General features: G+C 30.4%; 1 protein-coding gene across 1 annotated transcript; it reads right to left on the bottom strand.

Annotated features, from left to right (window-relative positions):
• Positions 1–4,777: 4,777 nt before the first annotated feature.
• Positions 4,778–6,226, bottom strand: LOC125603031 (transcription factor bHLH87-like). Its single transcript, XM_048774293.1, has one exon. The coding sequence runs from the start codon at positions 5,944–5,946 to the stop codon at positions 4,948–4,950; it is 999 nt and encodes a 332-aa protein (XP_048630250.1). The 5' UTR covers positions 5,947–6,226; the 3' UTR covers positions 4,778–4,947.
• Between the last annotated feature and the right edge of the window lie 5,690 nt (positions 6,227–11,916).

Genomic DNA, 11,916 nt, shown 5'->3' with positions numbered 1-11,916 from the left:
CTTGTTTCTTGCATTAACAAAAGTTGCATCTAAAATTTCAAAACAACAACTAAATTAATATCTTTCTATTTTTAAAGTTTTATCTCCAAACCTATTAGTAGTTTAATCTTTTAAAAATTAGAAAACCAGTTAAGTTAATATATATTTTAAATACAAAAACTTAGAAGATGAATAATTTACTTATTTTTTCTTCAAAATGTAAATATCCGAACCCAAGCAAAAATATCTGAACCCGAACATAAAATATCTGAACCCGACTCGAAGTGTAGAAATATCCAAACGGGTTCTATACCTTTATACTGAAATATCCGATACAAACCAAACTTGTATCCGAACGTCCAACCCTATGATATATGATCATTTTTATCTTGCTTGAACAAAAAAAAAGTTAAACCATTGATCACAACATTTTTAATGTGGGACTTTTACCATTTTCTGGTAATTTGTAGTCGTTTTTAAAAATTCAAAATATAACGTATAAGAAAAAAATCTAATTTTCTTATTATATGCTTACTGTGATTGTTTAATTTCTTTTAAAAGTATAAAATTAAACAAAAAAAAAGAGGTTAGAATTTTTTTATCAAATATGTATTATTCATAATCATTAATTGTTATATATATGTTAACCATATTAGGTAATTCTGTAACTTTTATTTAAGAAAATAAAAAAATATTCTTTTGTACTTTATTAATTAATTTGATATTTAGTTTAATAAAAACATAGTATACACTTATATGAACCAACTTATTTTTCTAACAATTGTAAGAATCATTCTCGTGATGACAATTGGCTACAAAAACATGTTGTAATGCTCGAGGATTAATATATAGGGGATATATTTCCATTTTTGTCACGTTTTAATAACCAATTATATGTAAGTAATATTTAATATAACTCCAACTTAATCACATATTTTTCTAACCAATTATATTCAAGCACTATTTAAAAAAAAATCAAACTAAACGATACACTAAATTTAAATTATTTAAAATTCACTTTACACCATAAATAAAAAGGTTGATATCCTAAATCACTCAAGTATAACTTTGACCTACACAAACCCTAAACCCTAACATACATACAATTAAATTTTAAAACTTATCATCAAATTAAATTTTAGATCTAAAATTAATAGAAATACAAACTTATCATAAATTATTAATAACAAAAAAAACTAATGGCATATCAATTTTTTTGCAATTTTCTATTATCATTATTTCATTTTTTTCAAATGACATAATAAAAATTTCATCAAAGTCTAAGAAATTACAAGTTTTTTTTTCAATCTTATGTAAGATTAAAAAGTATGAGTTATTGGTTAAAAGTATTTTAAAAATATTATCATTTTTGGGTATTTAGCGGATCATCCGATATTGGATCGTGGGTTAATAACGAGGTTTATGATTTTTTACAAAGTTTTATCGGATTTTTAATTAACAAATTTTTATTAAAACCTAACCGGATTATACACAGTTCCCGGGTCTATCTGTTCAACCACGATTTGGGTCAGATATGAAAACATTGCTCGGAAATTAAAAAATATAATAGAATAATTTTTTTTTTGAAATACTAATAGAATAAATTTTAAATTATTTGTTTGAACTAAAATTTATAAATTCAATCATATTATATCAGAATGTTAAAAATATACATGTATTTTTAAGCATAGATCAAAATCTAGTTTATATTAAAGTGATCTTCTTCTGTACGCGTTCCATTTCATGTATGAAAATTTAATGTCTGTTTATTTCAAGCCCAAATAATATCAACAATGTTCATGCATGGTCATCTAGTTACATTTTTCAGTATTGTCGTGAAATTGTTTTGGTGTTTCTAATTGTCTCAGTCACTAATAAGATAAAGCTATAATGAATATAATTGTTCTAATTAATATCTTACTACAAAGTTTACTTAATTAATTGCATATGTGCTAATGTGCATTAGTTCGATATAAAAGGTTATACTTTAATTTGGTTTATTTTAAATTATCTCATAAAATTTACTTTATGTTGGTATATTGTAGTATTTTTACCTAGTAGTATATTCTGGTAAGTGCATACAAATTTTTAGCGCAAAGATTATCAGGTTACGTGAAATGATTAAAAGAGAACTTATTTTAACATAAAGAGAACTAATATACTATTAATATTTACACCAAAAGAAAACCTATATTGCTTTGAAAAGTTGAAAAATTCAAATTGATTTTCTGAAAGAAGAACAAGTTGAGGAATAATTAATGAAATAGAAATGATGATAATGTAGGGGTATATCATATCGGTTGATGATTGTGGACAACTGGATGCTGTTTTCGTTAATTATAAGCTAAGAAGTTGCCAAGTTGATGGAGTAAGAAATATTCAGCTCTTGTCATCAAGTGTGTGTATATCCTCTGATTTGACAAGATACTTTGTTCTTGAAATTAATTTTATTTGCCCTAATAATTATAATACTTAATAAGTGGATGGACATGTGTACTCATGAGGTTGTTTGTTTGATTTTGCGGACCATGTCTTTGTACCATAATTTTGGAGGATTTTCTCTTTTGAATTCTAATGATTAGTAGGACCAAAATCTCGGATTTATTAAGTAATTAAGGTTCTATGTTAAACTTTCCGAAAATAGGTTGCTTCAGAGGAACATCTTTGTCTAAAACGTTACACGGAAACAAACAAAAAACCATAACCGTTCAAAGAAAAAGTCAATAAACATGATCGATCTCTCTTATCTCACCAGCTAGCAAACCTCCATCGAATCCTGACTTTTCTTTTGATTATAATATAGTTTTTTTATAAAAATGATTGTGTTCTTAGAGTTTTCCGTTTGTTGGGAGTCAACTTGAATATATGATATTATAATATCTAATGTAAAAAGCATATTTTATCTACCAAATCATCCAATTTATATACTTGACTTAAAATGTTTGTCGTTATAGATAAGCCTGTTTTTCATAACAAGCTACCAAACCAAGTCGGTTGCATCTCGGACTCGGATTGTTTCATTACTTTGATGACTCAATAACCGTTATACACTTAGACTATAATTTCATCGCCGGGTTGCAATAGGCCTTAATTATGGGTCTTTTCCACATGTAACTTCATATAGTGTAGTTTTTTAACTAGGAGTTTGGGTTTGGAGTGTAGTCTCTTCTTGGTCTGGAACCAATCTATGCTAAGACAAAACATGATGTAAATTGTAAAGCATCTCTTATATCAAACACACACACTAAAAGTCCAACAATACAGTCAATACTAACTCTTGCGTTTAACCACTAGCGTACTTCATAGTTCAGTAGTAAATAGACTATATGTGTAATTAGACCGTTTGTGCTTCCGTGTTCTGTTGTTTTCAGTAACATACCTTCTGGATTGAAAGTTTGAAACCAAAGTAGCGATCCAGTCATGATATTAACACAAAGTCACAGACGACTACATGTCACAATCTTTTTCATTTATGTAGTCTACGTTTTATAAGACTGTATACATCACGACATCAGTTTTTCTAAAACATGATGGAACACATTATGTATATTAAAGACCTTATAAGTTACATGCAGAACACATGGAGTTTTCTGGATTTAAACAGATCAAAAGAGTTCCATTTAATTAGTGTAACTAAACCAGACTAGTGCATGGGTTGCGGTTTACCGGTCCAAGTGATCGAATCAGATGGGTGGTGATTATCCGATTTTGACATCCGGTATGACACTGAAAAATGTAAAAATACACCCAAGTAAAAAAGAACACATCCATGAAAAGAACAATATAAATAATAATAAACGAGGAAGATGGTGTTTAGGAGATATTAGGGGGAGAAACAAGACAAAAACCAAAAGACAAAAAAGAAGAATAAAAAGAGAGGGTGATAGAGAGAAGCATGTGGTGAGCATTTTAGGGTGTTCGAGTCAGGTGCGAGTTCTATTCTCAAGGCGCACGCCTTCAACATTCTTAAGTCTTTATTAATCTCTAAACAAACTGTTAAATCTCTGTCTTTATATACAACCAAACAAAACAACACAGTTCTGTTAAGATAAATTTAATATAAAGTATATAATAAATTTCTTCCACCAACTAATTCTATTCAGCAATCAGCATATATACATACTGGCCTTTGGCTGAAATTTATCCTGGAAGTAAAAACAGATCTGAAGTCAATTTTTGTGGATCAGTGTTCCTAAGTTAATTTATCCAGGGCTTCTGGTAAAGGGTTCACGGCTGTGAGTTCTGTCACCTGGATTAGAAATTCGGTCACTGGGAAATTTACATGTAGATCTCCCAGCGTCCGAAACTGAAGACCGTTCACGGAGTGCCACATGGTGACATTCTGGCAGCGTCTTTACTCGCTTCGGTCTCTAGTCTGGACGACTACGGTGGGACCAGCATACTCGGTTATATAAAAAAAAGTGCCAATATAGTAAAGAAAAAAGCCTTTAAAATCTTGCAATATAGTTATTGATATTTATATAATGTTTGAGCGACAGTTTATAGATTACAAGAAAAAGAGGATGAATATTTAATCAGTTATTATTCTAAAGAGTTCTCCAAGAAAAGCTAAAACTTTTTAACAAAATTGTAAAAAAAGATAATAGAGATAGAGGCACTTTCTAAACACTTTTGCTAATAATCATTTCTTCATAATTGCAAGTATCTTACGGTTTCTTTCCTCTAGTAAAATAATAAAAGGGTGAAAAAATGTTGCAGAGACAGTAAATTAACATCTTTAGGGCTCTGTTTTTCACAATTTCAACCCTCGAAATTCCACAGATACTACAAAAAAAAAAAGATAATTAAAAAAGAACTTTGTATGAAAAGAAATGCAGAAAACAAAGACTGGAAAGTAGAAACAACACTGCCCAACACAACATTCTTGCCTTTTCTTGAGAACTGCTAAAACAATCAAGAAGCTATGATTCTGTTGATGATGATGATGATAATGATGAACTGACATGTTTAGATCTGATTAGGGTTTTGCATGGGAAGAAAAGAAGGGTGGAATAAAGGAGAGGAGAAGGAGAGATTGGTTGGGTCAAGCTTGGGTCTCAAGTTTTCTAAAGCCTTTACTTGCGCTCTAAGGAACTTAAGATAATTAGCAGCCTCATCAAGCATTGAAGCAGTGTCCATCTTAGTCCCACCTGGAACCAATGTCTGTAAAACCCTAATCTTCTCGCTTATCCTCTCCCTCCTCTGCCTCGCCGCCACCGTTTGAGGATCCGTCGATATCTTCACGTTCTTCCTCTTAGGCTTCTCCACGGTCTCCAAACCGAAGTTCACCGGTCTGAACGCAGCCGCTCTGTATATCATCTCCTTCATCTGCGCGATCGCTTCTGCATCTGGCTCGGCATTATCAGACAAAGAAGCTGAATGTCCGAAACTGATGTTGGAAGAACCACCTCCTTTCTCTGTTCTTGGTTTCTTGGATTTTGATTGATTCTCATCGTAAATGAGCTTGAAGCTTCCCTTGTCGGAATCATCTTGAGGATGATGGACAAGACGGAAGTGACTTCCTGTCTCGTCTCTGTTTCTCTTCAAAGACTTAGGCTTTGTTGTTGTCTCTGTAGTGATCTCTCTGTTCTCAGATTCTGCAGATGAGATTCCTCCACCAAAGCTCCAAAGAGTCTGACAATCTGAGAAAAGCGCAGAGATTCCTTCGTCGTCTTCCGTCGAAGTGTTCGTCGTCGCTGATAACAAACACTCCAGCGATGATGGATCTATGGAAGCAGCTCTGTTTCCGACATGTTGTTGATGTTGAATCTCAGCAATGACTCCAAGATCGGACATGAAACAGCTGCCACGATTCGGATTAATGAGCTGGTGAGAGGAAGAAGAAGAAGAACAGAGCTCTCGAGGGATCAGCCCATTGCCTCCCCAGATCAAATCTGATCCTTGATGCTCCATGGTTCGGTTCGTGCCGTACATAGCTTGCGCATAAACCGATTCTAAACCTTCCATTGGAACACAAAAGAGGAAGAAAACAAAGAGAAAGAGAACAAAGAGATGAGTGCAGAGAGGAAACTGATAACGGTTCTGCTTTATAGAGTTACAACCCCCAAAAGGGAAAGAAACAGAAAGAGGATTTGCTCAGAAAGGAAAGAAAGTAATGAAGGCTCTGTTTCTGTTCTGTTTCTATAATGAGCTCTGCTTAGAGTTATAGATGTTTTGCTATAAAGAAAGGACTTGCTACACCTCTATTCATATACCCCAGATTTGTTATGAGCTCATTTGTTATTATGCACATAGGTATATATATATATATATATTTTTTAAAAAATATATATATATATACGTATAGATATTTGTATATTATTATAATTTAAAAGGTCCCAGCTTTTGATGAGATCAATTGTTCCTCTGAATCAAGCACTAGTTCTGTATATTGGTATGGATGGTTAATTTTTAAATTAGGGTTAAGCTCGAAATAACCCATTTGAATTATAATTTTAAAAGTTAACTATATGACCGCCGTCAAAAAGGCTTTAGATAGATAAAGAACATTTGATCCCTTGACTAAACCCCAGATTAGTCTTGCATTTGCTTTGAGGTTTTTTTTTAATAACTTTTATGATAAATATTTGAACATTTGTATCATATTAAGTAGTGTTTTAGGAGAGAAATTCAGTACATTATTAGTTCATCCGTGTAATTATGTGAGTTTGAATCGCGTATGTTACCATAACTATAGAAATATATATTGAAAAAGAAATGAAAAAGACACAATATTTAAGTGGATAAACCTCAATATGAAAATTATATCCACTTTCCCCCCCGCAGATTTGAGAGATTGGGTTCTATAATTAAAAAAAACAAATTAATTAAATATTGTAGCATTAGTACATATACAAATTTTATGGTCAATAATTTGGGATATTTTATGATCAATATTGTGTATACCGGATATTTTTAGAAATATTTTAAGAGATCATAAACCAGGATTAGTCTCAATCCACCTATTTTTACAACGTTCAAATGAGTTCGTTAAATTCCCTAATACTAAATTTCAAAACACCACCGAAAACATAAACTTTTGATTTTAGAACAAGTGTGCAACAACATTCCGAACGTAAACTTGATACCTCTCGTAAACCAGATTTATTCTTTACTTGATCCGAAATTTATTTTAGTTTTCGTGAGTAGCTGATTCAAAATCAATGTTTTACACATACTTTACATCATCACCAACTCACTTTTATAATTTCCTCTAAAATAAAAAATTCTGTTATAAATGTATATTTTAAAAAATATAGGTCTTTATAATAGATTTTCTCTATTTTTAATAAAAATGTAGAGAAATTCTATTTTTCATCTAAATATAGAATCAAAATAGCATTTTCTAAAAATAGAAAAATTGTATTGACCATCTCCATAATAAAATTCTTTTATTTTAGAAAAGAAACATAGAAAAATATAGAAACAAGTCTGAAAAGCTCTAAGATAAAAATGAAATTACTAATGGAAGTTGGGAGATGATCTTAAATCTATACAACTAATACACATATGTATATATATGAGGTTGGTATGCATTATCGTTCCTGGATTCGAAGAGCATCTTTTCGTAACCCTAGAAAACATATACAATAATTGATAAAACTATAGAGAATATGATTATGCACTTGATGAAAAGGGAGATGTAATTTAAAATCTATGAGTGCTTGAGCAGAGAAAAAGGACTGACATCCTTTTAGTATCGTGCGAACTGAAAAGTTTACGGGAAATGTCGAAACGAAGTTGCGAATTAGGGTTTGATTTCATTTTCGTGAATAAAAGATTTATGTTAAAGTACATTTTATATTATATCTAATCATAGGTTTGATCATGATCAAGCTGCAAAAGTAACTTGTAAGTTATATACCATTTCTTATTCTTCTAGCTGTTGGTTTAGTTTACCTTTTCGTTATCATCATGAGTCAATAATGATCAATATAATATCTTCATATGATATCGATCTACATATACTATACACTTTTTGCAAACGAAAATTATAAAATGTATGTTTAGAACGTAATATTAATTTTTAAAATACTAACGTTTATTCCAATTATTTGTCATGTCATGTAAATATATAACTGATACATGAAATGGTATCAAGTACATAAAAAGTGAAAAGCTTAACCAAATCAATCAAAATGGAAAGCACATTACCAAACCTTTTTGGGAATTTAGTTACTTTTAGTTACAACTTACAAGATATAACGAAAGCGAACGTATATAATGAAAATATCGTAGTTTTACAATGTCATAATATATTTCCATACTTTGTCCAAAAAAAAAAAAAAAAAAAATATTTCCATATTTGCGGAAATCTTTTTTTTTTTGCGGAAATAGTAATAAAATGTACAGTAATTGCCATTTTACCAATACGGAAGTGTAAATATACCAAACATCTTCCATTATATATTATCTTCAAATTTAGAATGTATATTTCAGTTTACAAATAATCCAATCAAATTAATATTACCTCAATATTCAAGTTTGAGTCCTCATGTAAAAATGAAAAAAAAAACATGGGGATTTTCTATTAGTAGAATTGAGAACAAAATAAATGGAAATATTGTAGGGGTAAGAAGACACAAATAGCAACATCAGCTGGGAATAAAAGAAGAACTCTGGTTTAGTGTAAATTATACAAAACATCGCAATCTGTAGAACGGTGAGAAAGAGAGAGCAAAGAAGGCGACATGACCTCCCTGCCCAACCACATGCCTTCCATAATCCCACGTACAGCTCATTCAATTTTTTGCTTTTGTTTTTATAATTGTCAACTTTGTTATATCGTTTTATCCCACTGGTTTGCCCTCTCTTACTCATGTTTTACACTTACCATCGATGTTTTCTTCCTCCAGATAAATAAACAAACAAAACGTTGGTGGATTTATAAGCAGGTGTTACGTACAGTTTGAGCTCTCTAATCACACATATATACACAAAAATTTATATAAAAGAACAATTTTTTAAGAACGTAATTTATATAGATATAATACATAAAAATTTAATCTCTAATTTTTTTCTTTCTAAACCCTAAACACTCCATAACTGCGTCAAGACTTAAAATCCAAAATTTTTTGTTAAGATCCTATTCATTAAAATTTTATCAACCGTTTTAATTAATCTGAATCAAAGTTTTATACTCCTTCTGTTTCATAAAAAGTATCAATTAGACATTTTTCACATATATTAAAAAACTGATTGAAATTTATTTATGTTTTTATTAATGTCATCTATTTAACCAAAATCATTTTAGATAAATATATTTATTTATAAGATCAATGCATTTTACAATTAATATTGAGCTAATTTTATTAAAATTATAGAACAACGTTTTTTATGCAACAAGAAAAAAAATGTTAAAGTAATAGTTAATGTGAAATAGAGGGAGTAATACACAAAACCCTGGTTTATAATTTTTATATAAAACCTGGTTTAAATAAAATATAATCGAACTCGTTACTCCAAGAGTCCAAGTCTCCGATCATTTTTTGTTGACATGTTATGTGTGGATGGATTATAACAATCAGTTCTGATAACAATATTATTATACATAATTATTAACTAATGTTCAATACAGCATACGATTTGATTGATAAAAAGGCGACAATATTTAGATAGAAATGCATTTATCTTCTGCAAATGTAGCTTATTTAAAATGTCTTTCTTGAAATGTCGAATGTGCAAACTAAATATAGAATAATCATCTACAGAAAAATGATCTCTGCACCAAATGCGTATAACCATAGATGGAAGGTAAATGAAGATCAACATCACATTCACAGTTGTTGACATCCTTAGGATACTCATAACGAAAGAGACATTACTTTGTCTATTCATGTGAACGCAATTTTCTTCTTAATTTTTTTTTTGAATAATCCCAAAACATATATTAATTGGCAGACCCATAAAAAACAAAAATTCTCAAATCAATACTTCTCACACCTCAACCGGGAACCAAAAATGTCGGTCGAGAACAACTTCTCACCTTTAATTCACGAATTTGACTTCCCAAGGTCATGCATCCCATCCAATGTACCAAAATTAAAATCGACCGCGTCGGTTTACTAAGTCAACTTGGGGGAATAACTGCAACACGTATGATCATGAGAAAACATTAATAGACCGGACGTCTTAGGTACATACATAACTGAACAGAGATCATAGATTTGAGCTCTTGATGTTTCTTTCTAAAGAACCATAAGAGATCAGTGTAGAAACGTAATGTAACGTTTTGTCGGGGGCATGTCCATGATTCTGCACCCATGATAAAGAGATCAAGGTGGTCCATTATCTTATATATGTCAAAATATGAAACATTTTAAGAGCAAAACCATTACATTCTTTCTCTTTCAGCTACTTTGGCTCGGTTCGGTACGATTTCAATGGTCCAGACCGGAGCTGTACAAGTAAGCGAAGCTGAAGAAGCACTTGACTCTTCTTCACTCTTCCATTATTGATGGCTCACACGTGAACACAACGTTCTCCACATGCACGTGGCTCTGTATAATTGGTTGTTATCCTAGAGGATAGTCGTCCCACGTGGGAAATCAGCATGGCGTCATAATGTAGGGACCCCAAGTTTTTTTTTTTTTTTTTTTTTTTTTATTTATTTTTGTTTTTCCAAATTTTAACTCAATTTCTTTTTCTGATGTATCTAATATTTTCGATGTATCACCCCCGTTAATGTATTGAATATTATCCTGTAGGAATAAATGAATCTTGACAAGGATATGAGTATATTTGGTATCTTCACACTGTCACACACACACGTACATATATATATATATATATATCTATTTAATTATATTCATACATGTAATTCCATATAATTTTGACAATAAACTTATATTTAAAACTATTTGAACAAAAATCGATGGATTGAAATTTAACTTATAATTGTGAATGGAGTTTTATTTTTCAGGTATGTTCACGTTATATTGTTGTGTCGAATAATAACGGTCATTAACCAATGTTAAGCTTGGTTTTTTCTTTCTATTAACACAAAATATTTTTATTAATATATCTGACTATTTAAACTCATAATTGGTCATGAATATGAATGATTAGCTTTCTCCAGTAAAAATATAGAAAATGTAGTTTATTATATATAGAGATTACATAAAAGAGACTAAGTGAGGTCCCATACTTTGTGCGGATATATCCAACGAATTATAATTTTAATGTCAATATTGTATTTATATAAATTATTAAATTTGATAAAAAATATTAAATCAATATTTTTATTTGTTGAGAGTTTTATTGGCCTTTATTTAACCAAAATTTAATTCCTTGTTGTGTGAATTTTTTTTTCTTATGGTTTATGCAGGATTCTTCATTTTGAAAATATTAATTTTCACTTCAGTGAGTACAAACATTGACTTTTGCGAAGTTTTTTTAAGATTGCAGAGTGGTAGTGTTTGTCTGTTTTTGATTGGTTTGACTCTAGTTATGAAATTTCAGAGCTTTTAGGTCAAATTCATATTAAAAAAAAATATACATAACCATGATACAAAGAATTATGAAGCCATTAAGGTAGAAACAACGGATATGTATAGAAAAATAAGTTAAGATCACCATAAGTTGTAAGCGAATGAGCTAAGAAATTTTTTATTATCTTGGTGAAACAAAAGTAGGATCTGAGAAATTTCACTCCACATATAGATATCAAAATTGATATTTTAAATAGAGACATTTTCAATTTTCCTTCATATTGTATCAAATAAGATTTTACAGTCTCCGTCGACCATAATTGATTTGAATCTTATGTTGCATGTGTACGTGTCATCAATAAACCTTTAGCCTCAGTTTCCAGTGGTGTGCTTGAGAAACTTGTTTTTTTTCCTGAACCCCAATAAAGAGGTTTCCCTTCGTGGTTGCATATCTATGTCTTGTATCTTTGTTGAACCTACATCGAAATTTCATTTAGCAAAGTTTTTT

The sequence above is a fragment of the Brassica napus genome, unplaced genomic scaffold (genome assembly GCF_020379485.1).
Source record: "Brassica napus cultivar Da-Ae unplaced genomic scaffold, Da-Ae ScsIHWf_306;HRSCAF=497, whole genome shotgun sequence".
Taxonomy (NCBI): domain Eukaryota; kingdom Viridiplantae; phylum Streptophyta; class Magnoliopsida; order Brassicales; family Brassicaceae; genus Brassica; species Brassica napus.
The sequence above is the reverse complement of the archived record's forward strand: the minus strand, read 5'-3'. Positions and strand labels throughout refer to the sequence as shown.

What these genes read in the sequence shown, in the direction of transcription:
- LOC125603031 (XM_048774293.1), bottom strand. Translation starts at nt 5,946, where the DNA reads ATGGAAGGTTTAGAATCGGTTTATGCGCAAGCTATGTACGGCACGAAC.